The sequence below is a fragment of the Pteronotus mesoamericanus genome, unplaced genomic scaffold, assembly GCF_021234165.1.
Source record: "Pteronotus mesoamericanus isolate MK-2021 breed Mesoamerican mustached bat unplaced genomic scaffold, CSHL_Meso_final contig_44, whole genome shotgun sequence".
Lineage (NCBI taxonomy): Eukaryota > Metazoa > Chordata > Mammalia > Chiroptera > Mormoopidae > Pteronotus > Pteronotus mesoamericanus.
The window spans coordinates 5109424-5132583 of record NW_026555166.1 but is presented as its reverse complement, the minus strand read 5'-3'; the positions used below and the strand labels follow the sequence as shown (position 1 = coordinate 5132583).

The following is a 23160-nucleotide window of genomic DNA, read 5'->3' as shown; positions in this document are numbered from 1 at the left end:
GTGAATGCGAGATGCCATTCATAGTAGCGTAGCTGTAATCCCCCGTGCTCATCAAAAGAGGCTGGCGCTCGTGCTCATTGTGGTTTATAAAGCATGGAGCAGCCTTGGATACACTGTGTGGACCGATGGCCAAGATGAAAGGAAACAAGGCAGCTACAGAGCAGTGGGCCGAGTGTGCCAAAGTTTCTGTCAGCAAGGAGGTGGTGGGTATTCAGCTGTAATCTGTGGTTTGGGAAACAATGGCTTAGAGGGTTTCTGGGAAAACCAAGGCATCTGGATGTCTGGAACAGGAGGCTGCTCTGAGGTCTGGGAGAAATGAACCTGAATCCTTGTAGGACTGTCTGAAATCTTCAGCTGTAGAATTCTGCCTGGATTTCTCCTATGTCAGCCCGAGCGCAGAGCAGCGGTGCCCGGACAGCCCTGGCTGGAGGCGGTGGGAACGCCCCTCGAGTGCCTCCAAGGGGCTTCTGCCCCCGACCTGCCTTCCTACCAGAAAGGTTGTAGGAAACCTTAATTTTGCCTCTTCTTGCAGTTAGAAATTTCCATTTCCCTTTCCTTTTTCTGTGATTTGCCTTCATGATTGGTGTTATCTGGTGGATAAGGAGGTCTCAGGGTGCATTTACTTCACAAACCAGTGGAAGATATCCCTGTTTGCCAAACTTGGCTTTCCTTACAATGTGTAGCTTCAGCGTTTATTCATGGAAAGGCTTTTATTTGACTACTTGCAGGCCAAAGGAGCAAAAATCAAAAAGCAGAGGATCTATTTATCTATCTATTCATTCATCCATCCTCTATCTGTTTATCTACCAGCTTTTACATCTAGAGACTGGCATGGAAAGACATAAAGATACTGGCAGTAGGATTATTTTTAAGAATGACAATTGAAAAACAAGAATGGGGGTGGGGCGAGGGGGAGAAGAGGGGAAAGGTGAGGAAGGGTCTAGTCAGGGAACATGTATAAAGGACCCATGGACATGGAGAGCAGGGTGGGCATTGACTGTGGGAGGGGGGGGTGGGCGGGGCAGGGGAGGGCAGTGGGAGAAAAATTGGGACAACTGTAATAGAACAACAGTAAAGTAAAAAAAAAACATGAATGGGAAGGAGATCTATTTGTACTGTATGAAATTTCTACCATATGCATATTTAACTATTAAAAAACAGTAGAGCTGAGATTAACATGTTTTATGGGCTGATGTGTCCCCAAATTCTTACATTGAAGTCCTAACCCCCCCAGGACCTGTGAATATGACCTTGTCTGGAAATAGTCACTGTAGGTGATCAAGTCAAGCTGAGGTCGTCAGAGTGAGCACTAATCCAGTTTGGACACGCGCAGGAAGAATGCCACGAGAAGGCGGGAGTTACCGATCACAAGCCAGGGAGCCCCAGAGGCTGGGAGAGATCCTGGGACAGATCCTTCCCTAATGCCTTCAGAGGGAGCATGACCCTGCCCACGGCCTGATTTCAGACTTGAGACCTCCAGAACTGTAAGACAAATACATTTCTGTTGTTTAAACCTTTCAGTCTGTGGTCCTCTGTTATACAACTTGGGAGAAAATGTTAGCGCAGACTCTAAAGAAAGGAATAGAATGGAGGTAGGGAGGCAATCGGTGGCTGGGAGGCGGCTGGGGAGGCGGTGAGAGGGCAGTGCCTGTGGCCAGGGGCCCTCAGCCAGGACCCCGCACCTTCTCCTTTGTCTCGGTTCCCCTTCCTGGCCACGTGCTCTGGCTCCTGGTGGGACATGCTGCCTGCTGCACCTGGGCTTTTTGACTGTCCATGTACAGTCCTTGTGCCCCAAGTTCCCTGGGGCACGGGGTCGCCTGACTCGGCTCTCTCCTCAGTAACAGCTTCACTGAGGAGGAGACCCTCCTGCTGCGATTTGAAAGGACGTTGTGTTTGGCATGGGGAGAAGGGCAGGAAGAGGCTTCCAGGCCGGGGTGGGGGGTGGGGGAGTGGGGTAGGGGGCGGTCACAGCTGCGCGTGCCCTGGGCTTGCTGCTGGGGCTGCACCCTGCGGAGCGACTGACCGGAGCGACTGACCATATCAGAGGTGGGGCTTCTCTATAACACTGGTTTTGGGAGACGGCCTGTGTTACTACTGAGTCTGTGTCTTGATGAAGAATTAAACTTTTCTCATAAAAAAAGCAGAAGTAAAAAAGCGGTTCTGAAAACTTTGAATGATTTATGCCCGTTCACTCAGTAGCCCTGATCTTAGGTAGAAATAATTTGAAAACAGAAAAAACTTTCTGCTTGCAGATGCTCTTGATGGTGTGTTATTTATGATAGTTTTTTTTAAAAGACCTTAATATTTGACAATAGAAAGTTTAGCTAAATTATGGCATATCACATAATACATAATAAAGGCTAAGCAAAGCTTTAGTCATATGAGGAAATGCCTACACTGTCACCTAGAAAGAGCAGGATGCTAAACTTTATATATAATACAATCAACTGTATAAAATGTGTAGAATAAACTAAATACATTCACAATATACTCACAAGTTGCTAAAATTTGTTAAAACCCAAGTGTTGAACTTATGGGCATTTACAATTTCTTTTTTATACTTTTTTTGCCCAAGATTACCTATAATGTGTGTGTGTTACTCTTAATCTGAGTTTAAAAAAAAAAAACAGCTTTAGTGTGTCTTTTCTCCTGATTCCCTTTCCTGCCTCTCTCTTTTCTCTCTTTTCTACAACTCTCCCTCTTTTCCACAACTCTCTTTCCCTCTTTTCCATTCAGTTTTTTATTCCCAATTTCAGATTCCTAATTATTTTTTAATTTAAGCTTAATAATTAAATTAGACTACATGACAAAAGCTAATTACTGCTACTTGGTAGCAGCATACCTCATGTACAGTCTAGTGGTGAAGATTTCAGGCTCTGGAGTTAGGTTGTTTGGGTTCAAAACCTTATCTTGGTTTACTAAGCTATGTGACTTTTCACAAATTATTTAACTACTATTGTTCTAATTTTAAAAATCAATTTAACAGTAGTTACTACTTTAGGATTTTAGGGGGATTAAATGAGAATGTAAGCAAAGCACTTAGCAGTGGGCCTGGTTTATTGTAAACACTCAAAAATCATGAATGTTATTGGCTTAGTTTGGTATGCAAACTTCTTTAAAGCTTAATTATCAAAAGTAAACATACAAAGCAAAGACAAACATCCTAGCAAAGCTTTGTAAGCTTCTTAAGAACAGGTGAAATGTCTTTAAGGTGAATGACATTTGAATATGTTGAGAAAGGACTGAATAAACAAAGATCTTTGGCCATATAGTGTTTCCCAGTTTGTAGACTGGCATGTCCATTAAAATGAATGGCTCAGTCTTCTCTTATACCAAGAATATCTTAGGAAAAACATTTCAGTTCATTGTAAAACTTGGAGGAAGGTCTCTTAGCAACAGGTAAACTGGGCTTGTCCTGAATGCCTTTAAAACAGCGAAATCCATCAGCAGGTGTTTGTGAGCCAATCAGAACCTTGAGAACTTGGTTTAGATGAGTTTGACTGAGACAGAATGTGTGAGACCTTGGCCTGGGCCTGGCATGTCTGGGAGATGCTTCATAAGGCCTCTTGTCCTCTCCTGTAAAACTATGTTCCTCCAGCGAGTCTGAGGCCAGTTAGCAATTCCCATGACGGGTGGAGAGGTCCTAACGGTATGGCTTTAGAATCCAGGCACTCACCTCTGTGGAAGGATGTTTCCTCACTTAGATCATAATTTGTGGTCCTGTGTGTGGGTGCATCTGCCTCTCTGTCAGCTCTTGTCACTAGCAGAGGGGTGGGGAGGGAGGGAACATGGTCGAGAAGATCCTGTCCCCAGATAGGAGAGGCTGGTCTGCAGATATTTAGGGAGATGACCTCCAGAAGAGGCTGGAGGTACCGCTGACTGAGAGGAGGAGGGCATGTCAAGAGAAGAGAGGAGAGGAGGGTATTTTACAAAGGGGAACATGTCCCCTCCCCCTTCGGTTAAGGCCTTATGACAGAGATAGTGACCAAGGGAGGTAGGGGCATGGGAGGAGGGCAGGCAGTAGGCAGGTCCGTGCAGCAGTGGCCTGTGGGAAAGAAATCAGCAAGTCTCTGGGCCCCTTTGCCACTCAGAGGGAGGAGGAGAAAGTGTGAAAGGAGAGCGAAACGGGGGCGGGGCTGTGCAGGGTCATTGGCTGATTTGAGGCCTGTAATGTATTGTCTTTGGAGAATTGAAAACTTCCTGCTGAGGACTGCATGGTCAGTGTGCTTGCATGGACCGCCTGTCTGCACCTGAGCAAAGAGGGAGGGACTACTCCAGCAAAGGCAGTACTCTGTACACTGATTACTGGGGGGGGCATGTGGGAGGGCAGCTGTCAAAGGTGGTGTGTCTGCATCGTACCTGGGAGAATGGGAGACAGTGCTACAGCATCTTCAGTGTCGTCAGAGCCTTGTGGAGGGCGGGCAGCCCCGATTCCCACCTGGGGCCAGAATCCCCACCTTGCCCACGCTGACCGAGCTCCGCAGTACCACGGAGAATTTGCTGCTTTGTAACGTTCCGTGAATTTGGGTTTTCCCACGAGCTGTTCCAGGGAACCGCGCACAATTTCTCCTCCTTGGGGAGAAACACACCACATGTTAGTGTATCAAAGACTCTGAGAAGTCGTGTGCAGATAAAACCTATTTGATTTTGTTTAGCCCTCATATCCCCCCACCTTTTTTTTTTTTTCAATAACTTCTGTTAACATTCCATGGACACAATGAATCCATTAGCCAGCAAATGCCCCACTGATGGTTAGAAAAGACTTGTATATATATTCTTCTTTTTTTTAAAATCCTCATCTGAGGATGTGTTTATTGGTTGGGGGGGTGGTGAGAGAGAGGGAGAGAGAGAAAGAGAAAGAGAGACACATCGATGTGAGGGAGAAACATGGATTGGTTCTCCCGTGTGTTCCTCAACCGGGAATCGAACCCATGACCTTGGTATGTGCCCTGACTGGGGGTCAGACCCACATGCTTTTGGTGTATGGGACGATGCTCCAACCAGCCAAGCCACCAGCCAGGGCATTGTGTATGTATTTTTGTCCAGTCCTTCATATCATTGAAACCCGCTGGTAGGTGTGTCCATCTGTGTGCCCCAGCCCCTCCCCGCAGCCCCTCCCCTGCTTCTTCAGGCATCTCACAAGCTCGCTCTTCGGGTCCCCTCACCCCTCAGTCACTCCTGTGGGAGACTTCCCGGTGCTCTCGGTTCCCCTTGAGGCACTTCCCCAGGTGTGATCCGACGGGGACCGACTGGGGCAGGACTGTCCTTCTTTTTTGGACACTGACCAGGAATCTGTGTTCCCTTTTTAAATAGCAGCATCACAGAGGTGAGGCTATTGTCAAACACAGACAGAAGAAACAAGGTGGCAGCTGATGATGCCTGGGTCAGGGGACTTACAGGGACCTGTGTTTTCCCCACTCTCTTCCAGGTCATCTTTGCTTTGAACCAGACCCTCCTGCAGCAGGAGAGCCTGCGAGCAGGCAGCCTTCAGATCCCCTACACGACGGAGGATCTCATCAAACAGTATAACTGCGGGGACCTCAGCTCCGTCATCTTCAGCCACGATAGCTCCCAGGTGAGGGCCCTGGTCCTCTGCCCAGCTCATTTAAAAACAGGAATAAAGACATTACCTACTGATACCTGGACATTCTGTGTACAAAGGATTAGGGTCATGAAGGGCTCTAAAAATAAAATTGACCAGAGTTAGATGTTGAATGCGATGCTGCAGCTAACAAAAGCGTTCTCTATGAAACTTAAGAACTGAGAGGGGCATTGATTCAAGTTAACTCCAGGATCCCGGTCAAAGGACGAAGCTTCAAGGGGTTCAGCAGCAGGCCTCGTGGCTTAGGCGGCAGGCAGCCTGAACCAGCCTCCTGAGGGAAAGGAGCCGAGTCTGAAGCCTCCTGGCTGACTTAGGTAACACTTTTGAGAAGCGATGGAGCAAAACTTTTGTGGCTTCTAGGAACACGTGCACGTGGTGCAACTGAAGAGTCCATGGCATTCTTACAGGGGTGGCACCTCCAGGGCTGGGGAGGCTACCAGGGTGTCCAGACATGGGTTCCACCCTGCAGCCCTGCAGGGAATGGCCGAGCTCTGCCGGGAGTGTTCGGGCAGGACAGGTGTTACCTGTGGGCTGTCACGGCGAAGGGAGCAGTTGGTCAGGGCTCAGAGCATTGCAGCCTTCCTGCAGGGCCAAGGTGGATGGGTACTTGTCTTGCTTTTATGAACAAACCTCCCATGGGATGAACCATGGCTGTCCCCCCGCCACCCCCGCCACCTCGCTAAGGCCATATGAAAGTGGCAAGTGCCAGCTAAGCTTCTGAGATAGGGGAGTGTGCTGCCTCCACCCACCAGGACCAGTGTCCTCATGCAGGAGGACACCGGGGAAAGAGAGAAAGGAGCTGGTGGGTATGAGTGACGTGTCCACGTCTGGGGAGCCTGTATAAGGAGAAGCGAGTGACTATAGGGTTGAAAAAGGAATGGCAGCACTGAGGAGACGGACAACAGAGGCTGAATCTTTGACGCTCCACACGCGTCAAAGGCCATCATGAGCTTTCCAGAGACTCTAGAGTGGGAGGAAGTAAAACCAAGGCACAGCAAGCAAGAGGAAAGGGAAAACAAGAATTACACTAAAAAAGAATAGCAGAGTTTGTGACGGTGATAATTCTTATGTGCGCTCTTGGTGGAGGTAGGGGAAGTGGGAAGAAATGTCAAGGTCAATTGGGAAATGAAAATTTGCAGCAGTAGAGAAAAGTTAATGTGGGTGGGGGATTTGGAGGTTATGTGGACAAATGGTAAGGCTGATGGATCAATTAGGGGACAGATGTCTTATACATTTCTTCCCTGTGGCTCCTCCATTCCTGTCCTGCGCAGGCCCCTGCAGGTGACATGAGGTAAGGGGAATGTGCCTGCCATTGAGGAATGAGGGCCAGGCTGGCCAGGGCTGAGCGGGGCAGGGTGCGGGCCATGTCTGGTGTTCCGAAGGTGGAGCACAATGGCGGGGGGACGTCTCCCTGCGCGCTCTGGGTGCCTATGTGGGCGGCTGGTACCAGGGGAGTGCTCTGCTGAAGAGAAGAGATTTTGGGCAATGGGCAGGAGGACCTTACCTAAATGACATAATTAAAAAAAAGATGATAAAGGAGAAGATAAGATTTTTGATTTGAAAACAAGAATATATTTTAAGGGAATAGCAAAAGAAGATATGTTAGCCATAAAATGGAAACTGATGGCTGTGTTATAGTGTGAGGGCTTGCGGGAGGTCTTTGAGAGGCCATTGAAAATAGGAGAAGCAGGCAGGGCAGATATCCTCTTCAATATCTGACTAAGGTAAAGGTTAACCTTGTTAGATCCCTGGGTAGAGGAGGCTGAGGATTGGGGAGCAGAGAGTCAGTGGGGTGAGGAGAGAACACAATACGTCAGCCTCATCTATAGCCACTGTGTTGCAAGAGCCACCCCTGATTGTCACAATTTTGGTGTAATAATACTCTGTTAGCCAAAGTACGGAAATTGGTTTACATGTTTACCAGAGTCAGGCGAAGTATTTGCCAGGAGGGCAAAGAACATTGCAGAAAGCAAGAAGGAGAAATAGGAATTGGAGAAATAATGAAAATTTAAATGTATGGAATTTATAAAACAGTTGAATGTTTATAGAAATTTCATGTATTTGGTGGTAGAATCTAATTACTGCTTCTAAAATAGTAATTATGTAAAGTTATTTTGACTAAAGAAGCACTTGTTAACTAAATAAACTATGGATATGCTATGCAAAGATATGGTCTCCTTATAAACATATGGCATCAAAGAGGATCATTTAAGTTCAACAGAAATACTGTTTTAAACAGCTGAAAAGTTCTTTCAGTGCACTTCATTTAATGTGTTCTACTTGGGTTCCGGAGACTGAAATTACAGCTTGGAAAGTAGGAGGTGGGAGACTCCAAGAACGGTGCGCGCTTTCTCCTCCTTGACAGCATCTTGACCCTCTAGGCTCGGTAATTTAATGCTTAAATTAAGCCACTTCATTCATAACTCTGTTGCCCTTAATGTTTTTTCTTTATTTTGGTGGAGGTTCCCAATTTTATTAATGCCACGCTGCTGCCTCAGGAACGCATCACAGCTCAGGAGATTGACAGCTACTTCCGCCAGGAGCTAATCTACAAGCGGAACGAGAGGATGGGGAAGCGGGTGAAGGCCCTCTTGGAGGAGTTCCCCGACAAAGGCTTTTTCTTTGCCTTTGGAGCTGGTGAGTTGCCATTACTCCTGATTAGATCCTGCCTCTGACGCTTCTCCTATGAAGGGGATGCTGAGGTGGGCCCCTGGGAAGAGGTGAGATGAGTGACACCTTGGATTTTCTGCAGGTGCAAAGTGGCTCCAGCTGGAGGCTGAGTATCCAGCATGTGGAACAGTTGCTGGATGGGCTGGTGCATGTGACACCACCAGGGCTCTTGATACGCTTTCCAGCCGGGAAGGCATTTCTCTCTCTTCTGAACTCAGCACTGAATCCCAACTTCTTCCGGGCACCTTTCACTTTTTAAACTTCCACTAAAATTTGTCTGTCTTCTCTCTCCTACCTGACTGTGAGTCTCCCAAGCGTGTAAGGCCTGGGGCTGACACTTCAGCTATTACTATACTTTATTTCTTTTTAAGAAGATTTTATTTGTTTATTTTTAGAGAGAGGGGAAGGGAGGGAGAAAGAGAGGGAAAGAAACATTGATTGATTGCCTCTTGCATACGCCCAACTGGGCCTGTGGCCCGCAACCCAGGCACGTGCCCTGACTGGGAATCGAACCAGCAACCTTTCAGTCCATAGGACAGCACACAATCCACTGAGCCACACCAGCCAGGGCTATGTTAGCTATTACTAACTATTAACTATTACTAACTGTGTACATGCAGACAAACTGGAAAAATTTGCCTTTTGTGGGCTTTTTGAAATAATTCTTTCTTCTTCTTGAGTGATTCTGTCACAGTTTTGTAGCCTCTGGGATTCAGGACAGAAATGCCAGGGGCTGGTTGTGTGCAGCAGGACAGCAGGGGCATTTGCTGGCCGAGGCTTTCTCTTTCCAATTCCTTAATGGCCTCATGAAGGTGAACAAGTCACCCCGCTAGGGTTGGTTTCCGCCCCCCGCAGTAAAACGGGGAGTCGGAGAGCAGCACTCCAGCATGGCAGAGTGAGTGATGCAGCATCATCTCCCCATCTCTAGATTTTCAGCTTAATGATATCTGCTAAATCCTCCTGTTGTGGCTGTGTGGGAGGCATAGAGGATAACACTGACAGGTTCCAGGGATTAGGATGTAGCTACATTTTGGGGCACCATTAATCAGCCTACCACAGCATTTGAAAATCAATTAGTGTAATACTCCATATTAATGGACTAAAGGACAAGAACCAGATGATCACCTCTGTACATGCAGAAAAAGCCTTTGATAACATGCAGTACTCTTTCATCCATGTAGGTATAGAAAGGAACTTAATTAGCCTGTTAAAGAAGTGACTATGAAATAGCCCTGTTAACGTCACACTTAATGATGAAAGACTGAATGTTTGTCCCCTAGGATAAGGAACAAGACAAGAATGGCTGCTGTCACCACCTCTCTTCAACACTGTGCTGAATGTTCTAGCCAGGGAAGTTAGACAAGGAAAAGAAATAAAAGGCATTCAGATTGGAAAGAAGGAAGAAAAATATCTCTTTTCTTAGTTGACATGATCTTGTGTATAGGCGATCTTAAGTAATCTATTAATAAGCAATTAAAACTAATAACTGAGTTCAGGTTACAAGAATGCAGGATACAAGATCAATATACAACAATCGGCAGCTGTGCTGGTCCGTGTGGGTGGAACACACACAATGCTGGAGAGTGTGAGAGCGGGGCATGCAAGGCTGACTCTCACCTTCCACTCCTGCCAAACTCAACTGACCTCTCTCGCATCTAGCGTGGGATTAATGGGGCCCTGGGCACAGGGGAAAGGTGGGCACTCTGAGATGACAGCAGCCTGCCCTGTGGTGCTGCTGTGCCAGGTGCATTCTGGGCCAGAACAAAGCTGGCAGCAGGTTGGCTGGTGAGCAGTGGGTGGGTTGGATCTGAGCAGTTCGGAAGGCAGGTCTTCCAGAGGGGGACCATGTTAGGCGGATGGCACAGGTGACACTGCCACACCTGGGCTTGCCGGATTCGCAGGGCACAGTTCTCCACACTGCTGCAGCCCTGCATGGAGAGCTCCCAGTCCCTGGGCTTTTCGGGTGTCAGGAGAGGTCTGGATAGCTGGTAGGGCCAAGTTTTCCTCCTGGGGCTGCTTTCTCCACACTGAGTCCATTTCTCCTTGTGCCTCTGATGGCTGAGTGGACCAGAGGGAACCACAGAAATTCAGATTGCTCCCAAACAGCCTTGGCGGCATACCATTATTTTTTAAATTGATTTGAGAGAGAGAGAGAGAGAAAGAGAGAGAGAGAGAGAGAGGAAGGGATATGGCAGGGAGAGAGAAGGACATCAATTTATTTTTCCACATACTTATGCATGCATTGGTTGATTCATGTATGTGCCCCAGCTGGAGATTAAACCTTGGCGTACTGGGACGATGTTCTAACCATCTGGGCTACCTGGCCCGGGCCGGCAGCATAACATTTTGAAATCTGTGTATGTAGCAAACTTTTAATTGTAAAGTGAGGATAACCAAAAACTAAAGTTTTGGAGCTTTAAAATCAAGAAGCAACTTTTGTCATTGGAGTCTGGAGATAAAATTTAAAAATGAGAAATGGAGCTCACCTTTGGAGTAGAAGGAACACTGCAGTTAAGCAGAATAGTTTGGTTTCAGAATGCTAAAGCATTGCTAATAGGGGCTGTTTATTCACTTGGCAATTATTTTTTTCATTCCTAGTTGGTTGAGAGTGTGGACTCTGGAGCCAGACCACCTGGGTTCAAGTTGCAGTTTGCTTAATTTCCCTGTGCCTCTTCCTCATCTATAAAGGGGGGGGGGTGATAATATTCCTACTTTATAGAGTTGTGGGGTGTTGAATGACGTGTCCAGCATCAAGAGCAGTGCCCCCCACCTCATGATACTCAGTAAATGGTAGAGGTTCAAAATCAATGTGTTGTCAGGTTTGGCTTCTCCTGAGGCCTCTCCCCTGGGCTTGCAGATGGCTTCTCACTGTCCTCACTGCGCCCTTCCTCCAGGTGCACACAATCCTTGTGTCTCTGTGTCCAGATCTCCCCTTCTTGTGTGGACACCCATCAGATTGGGTCAGTGCCCACCCTACTGGCCTCATTTTAACTGGTTCACCTCATCAAAGGCTCTGTCTACAAATACAGTCACACCTGAAAAACTGGGTGTTGGGGTTTCAACATATGAAGGGAACCCCCCAAAACTGGAATTTATAAAAATTTCTGTATCCTTACATGTTTAAACTTCAGTCACCTTCAAAGTACTCTCCACTCGATGCAATGCACCTATCGAGACATTTCTTCCACTGCTCAAAACAGTTTTTGAACCCGTCAATTTTGAGGCCTTTTAGTGCTTCTCTCTCTCTCTCTCTCTCTCTCTTTTTTATTTCACCTCTTCCACATTGGCAACATGTTTCCCTTTGAGAACTTTTTTCATCTGGGGAAACAAAAAAAGTTGCTTGGGGTGAGAGCGGGTGAATAGGGAGGGTGGGGCATGGGGGTCATGCCGTTTTTGGTCAAAAACTGCTGAACACTCAAATGCCGTGTGGGCAGGTGTGCTCGTAAATCACCCACCATGAAATTTTCTGAAGACTCTCAACTGCATTGAGAGTCTTCGAAAAAAAATTCACTTAAGCTGATGGTAGCCTCTTACAGCACCACCAGCTGGTGCACTGATACAGGTGGGTTCCTAGAACACTCACCTAGTGGAGGAAGGCTCCATTGCAAGGTGCCCGCCCTCCAGGAGATAATTCCAATTTTTTGGATTCCTCCTTGTATGAATTTGGGGGGACCCAGTTCAGCCCATAACACCCTCTCTGTTCCTCACCCCTACTCCCTTTTATCTGAGTCAGTTGCCTTTTGTCAGCCTTGGGTCATAGACTCTGCAGTTGGACCCAAGAACATAGGAGAGCCCAGAAGCTTCTGCCGCAATACCACCCTTGGCCCCCAGGGTCCCAAAGGCTGATCGAAAGTTCACTCTGCTTCTTAGAGCTGGGGAGTTAGGATGAGGGAGAGGCCTTCAGACCAGCCTCTCCCACAGTTTGGATGTGCCTTCATTCCTTTCCCAGTTTTCAGCTGTTGGGTAGTCACTGGTCAAAATTGCATAGACTCTGGAGCCAAACTGCCTGAGTTTAGGTTCTGCTCTGTGGCTTCTTAGCATGTGAAGTCCTGAACCTATTTTACCCCAGCTTTAAATTTTAAAGTGGATGTAATAATGATACCTCTAAAGTTCTGCTGGATCAGAGGATGGGGTGCTGCTAGTTAATTAGCCATTTAAGACATTAAAGTGCCATAAACTTTCACCTAAAGGAACATTGTGATGTAGGTGATGTGAGTCCTGAGCACCAAAACCTGACATGAAAGAAATGAATCCAGGACCTACCCTTGGCCTTGAAAATATTTAAGGTGCCAGTGAAAGCTTACCTGGTGATCTTTGCTGCTTTTTCTGAAAAGGAAAGAAGTGAAATAAAATTCAGGTTGAGGCTTCCAGCTATGGTGGCTTCTAAGTGGAGGTTTTTATTGTGCATTTATAAATATGTGTAGGACAAGGGGCTCGGGTCTTGGTTTACTCTCTAATTAGCACTGAGTTCAGAGGTGGGGGGTTTGGTCCCAGGGCCTCCCCTTAGCTGTGTGACTGCGAGCAGCTCATGGCACCACTCTGCTCCTTGGTGTCCTCATTTCTGAAATGCTGCTCCCCAGCTGCCTTCCCGACCGGGCTGCTGGGAGGTCCAACTGCAGAAACTTTCTGCAACTATACTGGGTGGGACACAGGGAAGGGGGGTTGGCAGGGGTATTTCTTTGTTCTGGGTGTGCATTCGGGGTCTGTTTGGTGGTCATGAGAGCTGCCACATTTCTGATCGTTTTTCTTACCGCAGGTCATTTCATTGGCAACAACACAGTGCTCGATGTTTTGCGGCGCGAAGGCTATGAGGTAGAACATGTCCCTGCTGGACGACCCATCAACAAGTAACCTTCCTGTGCTTCTGTCCTGGTTGGGGAGCAGCTAGGGAGGGCTGAGACCCCCACAGGGCTGCGTGGGCGCCAGGGAGGGCAGTATCCTGAGGGGCTCCAGAGTGCCTCAGCACAGCATGACCCCCCCGCCTGGTAAATGGCTCAGCTGGTCTCCCTCTGTGGCCGGGGCTGTGTCTGACATGGGTTGGCTGGCCAGGCCCTGTGGGCTGCTTAAACAACAGGAATTTCTTTTCTCACAGCTCTGGAAGCCCAAAGTTCACAGTCAAGGTGTCATCAGGTTTAGTTTCTCCTGAGACCTCTCTCCTTGGCTTGCAGAGGGCTGCCTTTTCACTGCCCTCACATTGCCTTTCCTCGATGTGGACACAACCCTTGTGTCTCTGCATCCCAATCTCTTCTTATAAGGACACCTGTCAGATTGAATCAGGGCCCACCCTCACGGCCTCATTATAACTTAATCACCCCATTAAAGGCTCTGTCTACAAATACGGTCACAGCTGAGGAACTGGGTGTTAAGGTTTCAACATGAATTTTGGGGAACACAGTTCCGTCCACATCACACCCTCCATTTTTCTCGCCCCGACTCCCTCCAAATCTTGGTCACCAGCACCGCCCCTTGCAGAGATCTCAGCTGAAGTAAGAGTACCCCGGGAGGAAAGTGCTCGTCCCTCCTGCCGGGGCACGGAGAGGGGTCCAGCTGTCATGACTGCCAGGTGGCTGCCCTTCACCGGGGGCCCTCGTTCTCTTGGGAAGATCTGTCTTCACCCATGTCATTCAAGCCCTATCCTCACCCTGTCCTCTCAGTCCAGAGGGGTCTCCCTGGCAGTCCAGCCTTAGTTTCCTCCTCAGCTTGGGTACACCCTGGGCTTGTCTCACGCCCACCTCTCTGCATAGCCTACGGTCAGTGTGTCACACGGCACCTTCTAGTTCACGAAAGCTCTCACCTGAGACTCGCCATCTTTCACCTTGACTAGGCCTCGGCTTCCTCCACTGAAGACTCTCTGGGATTTGCCCCTCTTCCCTGCGTTCATGGCCATCGCCCTCTGGTTCATTCTTTACCTTTCTGTGGGACTAACCTTTCAAGTGTCCCTTACCCAGAAACCTTCAGTGCTTTTTCCTTGTTCTTTTCCAAGTCCAGTTTCCTCACGCTGATGTCTTGGCACCCAGACTCTACCTTTTCCCAGCGCAGATGTGCTTCTTGCCTCAGAAAACTTCTGTCCTGGTCACTGCCTCTCCACCTTTGCCAATGCCCTCTTCCTTGTCTGAAGTGCCCTTCCCTCCTCTCCCTGTTGGGGAAAATCCTGCCCCTCCTTAGTTCACCTCCATCTGGTGCTCAGGTGTCCACCCATCTCTCCCTCCTGTTCTCTGTCAGCTCTAGAGAACCCAGCCCTTAGTAGTTCTCTGCTTGTTTTGAGGGCCTGTGGGTTTTTCCTCATCCATTGGACTGTGGGCTCCAGAAAGCAGAGTGAGCTGAGTGCCCTGGTCACTTCTCAGCCTGCAGCTCCAGGCTGTCTGGGCTGGGGTTTGACACACTGTTCTTGGCAGCCCCAGGCTCTGACTGGGCTGGGGTTTGACACACTGTTCTTGGCAGTGCTGGAGAAGGCCTGCGTGCGGGGTCGGGGGGAGGGCGGTGTGTTGCTGGTTGCTCTAGGCTCCCTGATTCTGCCTATAAGCCTTGACACCTGTCCCTGGAGGACGAGCGGTCAGGAATCAACATGTAAAAAATACCTCCGTGAGATTCTGACGCATACTGAGAGCCAAGAACAGGCGCTGTCGCCAAACGGGGCTGCTCACACTTTGCAGGGGGAGGAAAAGAACGTCTCTTGATCAATTTCCAGGTGGCAGCCAGGTTCACACAGACTCAGTTAATCCTCAAAACCAGCCTGTAAGGTGGGTGTTTCTTCTCCTTTACTGATGAAGGAACTGAAAGGTCACATAGCGAATCAGAGCCAGGATACAGTTTGGATCCCTCCACCTGCACAAACCTCTTTCTGCCCTTTCTTCTCCCACTTTTTACTCTCCAGCCCCTTTGTCTGTGTTCATGCAATTTCCCCTGCCAGGGATCATTCACTGCCCCTGCCTCTAATTCTGTTGGAATCTGTGAGATCCAACGCAAATGCCACCTCTTCCTCACTCCTCCAGCCTGGCCTCTCCCTCTTGCGTGATCCCAAGGAACTCGGTGTGTGCTTCTGCACTAGCCACCCTGACACCCCGCACACGGTGCGTGCTCCATTAGGGGACAGTCTAAGACCCTTCAGTGGTGAACTTGCCTGCAGTGCTCCTAGGCGAGGTCACAGGGAGCATGACATCTCCACAGGAGACCCTGCTCAGGGAGGAGGAGGGGCAGGGGATAGGGCCCAGAGCAAGGGAAATGCCCACAGCGAAGGGGGGCCGAGGAGGACAGGGCAGGGGCAGCGGAGATACCTGCTTCCTTCTTCCCTTCCTCAGCAGCCATGTGACAATCCTTGAGGATGATTTGGATCATATGGAACCTGAATCTGGGGCAGGCTGGTGTGGGTGGGGGCAGGGAGGCTGCTGAATGGTGACCTAGCTTACTCCAGGCCCTCCAGCCCCCGGATGTTGGGGTAGGCCAGTATTAGGAAGACATGGGCGAGGGCAACCGGCAGCCACTACGGTCCACCTGTTAGCAGGCTGGAATACACAGGCAGTGCTCCTGGCTGTGAAGCTGCCGCCCTTCCCTGGGCGTAGAAGTGGAAGGGACATGGGTCCTGTTGGGTGGAGGGTTTAGCTAGTAGCTCCCTTCCCAGGATAATGGGTACTGTATTAGTGGTGTTTTTTTGTTTTGTTTGTTTGTTTTTTTGCTGCCATAAATTAGTATAAACTCAGTGGCTTCCAACAATACAGATTTGTTGTCTTACATTTATGTAGCTCAGAAAGCTGACAGTTCTCAATAGTCTGAAATCACGGTGTTGGAAGGGCAGCCTTCCTATCTGAAAGCTCTAGGGGAAAATCCGTTTACTTTCTTTTTGCAGTTTATAGAAGCTGCTCGCATTCCTTGGCTTATGCCCCCGCCCATCTTCAAATCCAGCAACATTACATCTCTCTGACTATTCTCCTGTAGTTACAGCTCCCACAGATCAGAGAAAGGTTCAGTGTGTCACACGGCACCTTCTAGTTCACGAAAGCCCTCACCTGAGACTCGCCGGTGAGTTTTAGGGGCACATGTGACTACATTGGGCCAACCCAGGCAGTCTGGGATAATCTCTCATTTCAAAGTCCTTAAGCTCATCTGCAGAAATCCTTTTCCCCCTGTAAGGCAACATTCACAAGTTCTGAGAAAGTTCTTAGGATGTGGACATCTTTGGGGGCCATTATTCTGCCTACCCCAGATGCCAATGAGGATCTGGCGAATTTCCATTTGGCTACATAGTGGGGCGCTTCAAGGTTCTGGCCAGCTCTGCTTGGGTATGTACATCAGACAGTGGGATTGGGAGAAAGGGGAATGCACATGAAGTGTACACTGTGTGCTCAGCTCTGTGTGAAACATAGGGCATGGCTGTTTTAATCCTCACAGTAACAAAGTAAGCTACGTCCACTTTACAGAGGCAGCAGAGGCTCAGCTAGTCATCTAGCCCAAGGCTCCAAGTCTGGCTCTTTCCTGGGTACCACATGTCCTCTTGTGGCTGTCCACCCAGGAGAGAGGCCATATCAACCAGGGTGTTTCTTTCTTGGGGATGTCTGTGGAGTAAGTGGGCTGTGTGAAATGGAAGCAGAGGACAAGTGGCCTGTCAGCACAATAGTCCTATACTGTTGCCAAAATGACCATGGGTCAAGCCTTCATGAGTAACCAGAGGTTAAGCTAAATTTTGGGAGTTCAGATGGGTGAAAACTTGGAGACCTAGGACCTGAACCTGTGATGCTTAGGCCAGCCCGGAACTCTGGGAGGGTTTGGGGTGTGTTCAACAGCTGGAGTTTTCTGTTCCAGGTAGAGGAGCAGGCACCCCTAGCACCCTAGGGACCCTTAAGTCTGTGTCTGAGCCTTTGCCTCTAGGCTCTCTCCCTGGAGATCACAGCGACACTAGTCTTTACTCTTCATATTTTCCAGTGAGAATGGATGAGCTTTATAACCTGAAAAAAAAAAAAACTCAGTGATGCATGTTACTTGAAAACAGCACCAAATCCTTGGGGGGACCTAGGTCAAGTCAGTTTATTTTTCTGGTCCTCAGTTTCCTCAACTGTAAAGTGGGTGTTATGAGTCCCCAGGATATCAAATACAAGAAAGATAAAAAGCAGGAATAAAGCTAATTTTTATTGGATGGTTCAGAGTAAGGGCCTTTTATCTTTCTTTGCCATTTGAGGAATTCCCTTCTTTTACCTTTTTTTTTTGGTCCAGCCTGCATCTTTCCCTTTTTTGTTTTTTATCTTACCCCTCCTCCCTTCCTCACACAGGGCCGTGAAGACCAACTGACCTCTCGGTTCTGGCAGGTTGGGGATCAGAACGGAGGCCCGCCCTGGCAGGTGGGCGGCTTGTCAGGCCGAATGAGGGAGGAGCGGCTGCATTCTTACCTGTGATGGTCTGCTGCTCCCGCACTGGTGGAGGCCGCACTGGGCACGTGGGCACAGCCACTGCTCCCTTTCCTCAGGTCCCTCACTACCTACGTCAGGAGACAATGGGATTAACCTCTAGTGACAGGGATCCTTTTCTTTTGGCCCTCCTTCCCCTCAAACCTTAAGAAAAGTCATGTTGAAGGAAGACGTTTGGTCATTCTAATGGCTTATTTCCTCACTGGAAGAGTTTTGGGGGGACAGTAGTCATATTTATGGGAAAACTAGAAGCCTGTTTGAGTTTCTCATCAGTTGTGAAAAACACGTTCGCTCTGGAAAGGGTGGTTTAGAGTCAGACCTGGGTAGGGTGGTTAGAAGCCAGTCCTGTGAACACCCGTTGGGGGATGGAGTGGCTCCCAGGGGCCAAAGAGCTAAGAGCCCTTAAATGGGTGCATGAGGGATTGACAGGGTTAAGGGCTATTTCCATTGTTCTAAGTAAATAGTATTTAAAGACTTTCACCTCTCTTTAAATGCAGTAATCTTCAGGGACTTTCTAGACAGTGTTGACCCAATTTAGGGAAGGGCAATACTTATATACAGCTAAAGGGAAATCTCATATTTCCTGCGCAGAGCCCAGAGATTTGGATAGAGTAGGTGAGGGTATGTGATCAATTCTCGGAGTGCTTTCGAGAACCCTGCCCTCCATGGCAGGACTGGACTTTCACATTACCTGTGAGGCGGGGAGGTGGGGTGGGTGCCATGCTGTGTGGCCCTTCTTCAAACCCCTCTTCCTTTCATCCTTGTTTACAGAGAGAGGACTAAAAGACCCTCATCGCAGCCCACCTCCTCTGCCATCTTTGCTCCGGAAGGACCTACCCTGGAGGCATTGGTGCTGGAAGCCGGGTCTACAGTGCAATCACTCTTGCCGCCCCATGTGCCCCTGCCTGGAAGTACTGAGCAGCCAGGTGAGGCAAAGAAGAAGTTCCGGAAGAAGCGGAGGCGGCCACAGAGGAGGCAGCAGCTTCGGCAGTTCAGCGACCTGTGGGTCCGACTGGAGGAGAGGTGAGGCGGCTGGGCCGGGCTGGGCCGGGCTGGGCCGGGCCGGCCAGGGCCCCATCACCTGCTTCCATCCTCACCCCACGAGTACGCGTGGGGAGCAGCCCATGAATGCCCCCACCCTGCTTAAGGGGTGGAGGTTCAATGCTCTGGTGAGAATGAGTGCCCCCCCCCAATCCCCCGGCCCCCAGCCGCATGGATCTGCTCTTCCCCACGGCCTGGGGCAGTGATCTTCTGTCCACTGTGACAGAGATGAGTCCAGATTAAAAGTAGTTGCTTAAAGCCAGGGTAAGGGCAACATGTTTATCTTTGTTAACAAATGGTGGTGGCGGCAGGGGCATGGATGGATCTTTTGAAAGTTAACAGGTAAAAGTAGAATGAGGCTGGGATAAAGGTTGTAAAGAACTTGATTGGTCAGCCCTTTCTCCACCACAGATCAGAGAGAGTTTCATAGTTGTAGAGAGCTGGAAACAGCTCTGTAGGAATGAGCTAGTTCAGCCCCAACGCAGGGAGCGTGATGACCAAGAAAGTATGCACTCTCTGAGAGGCCTAGGGGGTGGATCGGAGGTGGTTGTAGGGGATGGTCACCTAGCCTGGCCTGTGTGGCATAGGGCTGTTGGAAGAACTACACCTGAGAGGCTTGGGATCCAGGATCTAATTGAGTTCAACCCAGACTCACTGAGTTCCTCCTGTGCTCCTGCTCTTGTGGCTTTGGGGTGAACCAGACAATGGCCCTCTGCCTTCATGGAGCTCACAGTCTGGGGAGAAAGCTCAATTCTGAGTTGATTATCTGCAAGCCAAGTGTAGGTTGCTGTGGGAATGTCCATGTGTGTGTGTGGGAGGTTACCACTTAACTTGGTGGGGGGAGGGGCGGTCATGGAAGGCCTCCAGGGGCATGCTGCGTAGAAGCCTGACAAAGTGGACCCCAATGAATAAGGCTTCTGAGTCTGGATCAGGAGATGCAGGGACCCAGTGCCTGCACGGTGCACAATAATAAATGTTGGATGCATGAATAAATAGCTGAACGAGGAGGGAAAGAGTTCCACGCAAAGGGCACGGTGTGAAAGCCTGGTGTGGAGAGAGTGAGCATGTTAAAGAAATCCAGATAAAGTAGTTCTGGTTGGAGTCTGAGAAGTCAAGAGGGAGTGCGATGAGACGGGTCCAGAGAAGTAAACAGGTGCGGGGACTGAGAGAGGCTTATGCCTGAGGGAAGGAGGGAGCCGTGGAAGGGTGTGAAGCAGGCATCCAGTGTGCTGTGGCACTTGGACAGCAGGCAAATGGGACCTGGAGGACAGGGACAGATCGTTTTGGTGTCCGGGTTGCCCATGGTGCTTGACTCCTCAACCATCCGTCATTGATGGAGAGATACAGTGATCTGTTTAGGACTTTTTTCAATCTGGGCCTTTTTCTTTCAAGGTGGCCATGGAGCTGGGCCCTTTACAGCTGAGCTGAAAAGGACCAGGTCATGGGCCGCTCAGCTCATACGGTCTTGACCTGGGGTGTCTCGTGTGGTGTTCCCACCAGACCTGAACTGGGGGAGGGAAGAGAGCCAGAGACCCAGAGAGGACTCCCCCTGGCTTGGCTGTGCCTGTGTGTATGGTCAGTAAGGAGGGTCCCTGCCTGCGAATGCCTAGAAGCTGATGATAAGCAAATCTAGTTGGGCCTTCCTACGCCTGGAGTTTTAATAATTCTTGAACCAAGAACCAAATAGCCAGGGGAGAATCACCCAATGTGTTAGTCTCAGTGCTTGCTTGTGGTTTTGTTGTAGCAGTGGTAACAAGGGTCAAAGGCAAAAGAAATTTATTAATATAAGGACTAGTCTGGTCTTTAAAGAAGGGAGATGAAAAGAAGCTGAGCTGGCGTCGGGGCCCTTGGAGTTTCCAGTGGCTCCTGCTGTGCCCTGAGACCCTTTTCCTTTGCCTCCTAGTGCTATGGTGCCACAACTCCAGGCGCCTGTTCTGGACAGGCACATCTCTGCTGAGCTGCGGCTCCCTCGCCCCGGACGCTCCCAGCACCGCCAGATGGTGGCCAGCAGTGCCTCCCTGTCTCTCTGGACTCCTGTGTTTTGGGTGCTGGTTCTGGCTTTCCAAACAGAGACACCCCTCCTGTAATGATTGGAGGAGCCAGGCTAAGACCCGGAGCCCTTGGACTTGAAGGACGACCATTCCCGTCCTCCATGCTCTGGCCTGGCCTCGATAGGCCCGACCCAGGAGAAGATGTTCAGAATCAAAGCCAGTGTTGATTCTTCTCTTTCCAAGGAATGACTTCGGGCTTTCCAACAATGCTGGGGGGAGTGTACAGTTTGTAACATAATGAACTGTATGGAAATAATTAATTGTAAATGAATTATGTGAAAATAATTAAATACCAGTTTTTGTGTGTAGACTTTTTCCCATAATGTGTATATGTCAGAGAAACAACTCTTTTGCTCACAGCCTCTGACCAGTATCACTGCTTCACACCTGGGCCCTACTCCTGGGCCTCCCTGCAACTTTGACCCTGACCCATCTTCCTCTCCTCCTGCTGCTCTTCTCCCCATTCACGCCTGGCTCTGGATGCAGGGGAGTCAGTAGGCCATGGGGCCTTTGTTCTACTCGTCTCTAGTCATGGTCTGGTGAGCAGGGTGCTTCCTGCACTCTGACAAGTGCTTTCGTTATGTGTAACGTGGGTGCGTCACCGACATGCTTGTCAGGGGCGATGCAAGAGAGTGGTTTTCAAATGCTCCCTGCTCCTGCCTTTTAAAAAATTAATTAATTAAATAATTTATTTATTATACGTCTATGTCTTTTCCAAATAAAATCTTATGGGAAATCTTTATATAAACTGAGTAAGTGAACTGCCCCAGTTCTGTCTGAAATGGGAACTTTTAGCCCTGCGAAGTCAATCTGGTTCTCCCCCCTTCCCCCGCTCCCACCATATTTCCAGACCAGGGTCTCCCACCTGTGGCAAGGTTTCTTTATGGTCCTCCTGGGCCTCTCAGTAAGTAGCTCACCACCCAGAGGGTCTTCCCAGGACTTGGGTGGCTTTGTTCCTAGCCTGGGTTAGGTTAGCATGATTGCCCGCGCTTGCAGCTCTGTGGCCTTGCCTTCCTTTCCAGAGACGTTCTTGTGTGTTCATTCTCAGTGCTTTCCTGGGACCAGAAGGTCTTTGAGGGTCTCATGGAAAGAGTGGTGTGATGGCCCTTAGGGTCCTTTGCACCCAGTGTACGGCAGGGGTAGGAAGGCTACACTTCCCCGGGTTCTATTGCTCTTATAACTAAGATTCTTGTCATGAGGTATGCTTTGGGGAAGCTGGAAGGCCAAGGGGGCAGAAGACCTTTTATCAGTGGCAGTGGCAGTTATGTGCAGGTTCCAGGAGACATAGGGCTGTGCAGGCGCCAAGCTCCGCATCCCACTGGTTAGTCACCTGCCTCACGAGCCTGGTGTAGTTGTGAGGTGTGCGTTTTCCTGCAGCTTTCGGACCTTGGGTTACAGCTGCTGTGGTGCCTAATGCACAGAGCGGTGCCCTCTGACTTCTGCAGCTGCGGCCATTCCCAAGCCTAGCGTCCCTGCTCCTGCTTGGAACACCGAGTAGTTCTCACGTCTGCACTGGCCTCTGAGTAAGAGAGGTGGTGCTCCCTGCTGCTCTGTGACTTGAGTCTGTCCTTCATTTTGATAGGTATGGGGATGAGGGTGGGAAGGTGGAGGTAAAGCAGAGGGTTGGATTACTATGATTGACCCAGTTCTTGCAATTTCCTGTGGGCAAGCGGCTGGCTTTTCCCAGAGGCCCACATCCTGGTTGGGCATTCCCAGTGTCTTGGCTCAACTATGGCCAAGGTCCGGCAAACAGACTCGTTGGCAGGGTTGAGAGAAAATGGTTTGCCACTCTCCTCCTTAGCACTGGCCCACCTAACCCTGCTTTTGAGGTGGCAGGGTCAAATGGCCCTGGGTGGCACTTGGCCAGCGTTCACACAGGTTCATCCTAAAGCGGAAGGGGAAATTCCTCGGAACTGGGCAGGACCCACCTCCACTTTGCTGAAAGCACAGGCTCTTCTAAGGGTTTGTAATGCAGCCACGTGGTCGGGGAACTGGTGCGCTGGGCCTGGGTCTTATCATCCTGCTCATTTGCAACCAATAGTCAGAATCACTGCATCACCCGCGCCCCCCGTGCCCCCACCATGATGAAGGCTCTGAATCTTCATCTTCATCTGGGCAGTGTGACTGAAGCATAAACCAGGCCTTTCATGTTTGTGTGAAGAGGAGGGAAGCCTATGTGGGTAAGGAAGTGCAGAGTTCCGGCTGTGCTGGGGGGCTTCCTGGGTCTCTTTTTGGGGAGGGGAGCAGGTTTAAGAGGTGGGTGCTGAACCCACTACTTTCACATCAGAGCTTGACTTACCAGCAGAAAGAAAAAACTCAGACACTTTATTTTAGGTTATAAGAGAAATAAAAGCCACATTTACTATGCTTAAATCAGTAGTAATGTTGTTTTGATCACATA

At 49.4% G+C, this 23160-nt stretch overlaps 1 protein-coding gene across 2 annotated transcripts in view; it reads left to right on the top strand.

The window, feature by feature from the left end:
* Positions 1-20795, top strand: part of TRABD2A (TraB domain containing 2A) — a 52743-nt gene extending 31948 nt beyond the window's left edge. The window contains exons 3-7 of one of the 2 annotated variants that reach the window (XM_054577620.1): positions 5429-5575; positions 8065-8239; positions 13029-13119; positions 18439-18690; positions 20612-20795. In XM_054577620.1, coding sequence (XP_054433595.1) covers positions 5429-5575; positions 8065-8239; positions 13029-13119; positions 18439-18690; positions 20612-20795 — 849 coding nt within the window. The remainder of the gene's footprint in view (positions 1-5428; positions 5576-8064; positions 8240-13028; positions 13120-18438; positions 18691-20611) is intronic. The other variant, XM_054577621.1, reaches the window with a different exon arrangement.
* Positions 20796-23160: the final 2365 nt, after the last annotated feature.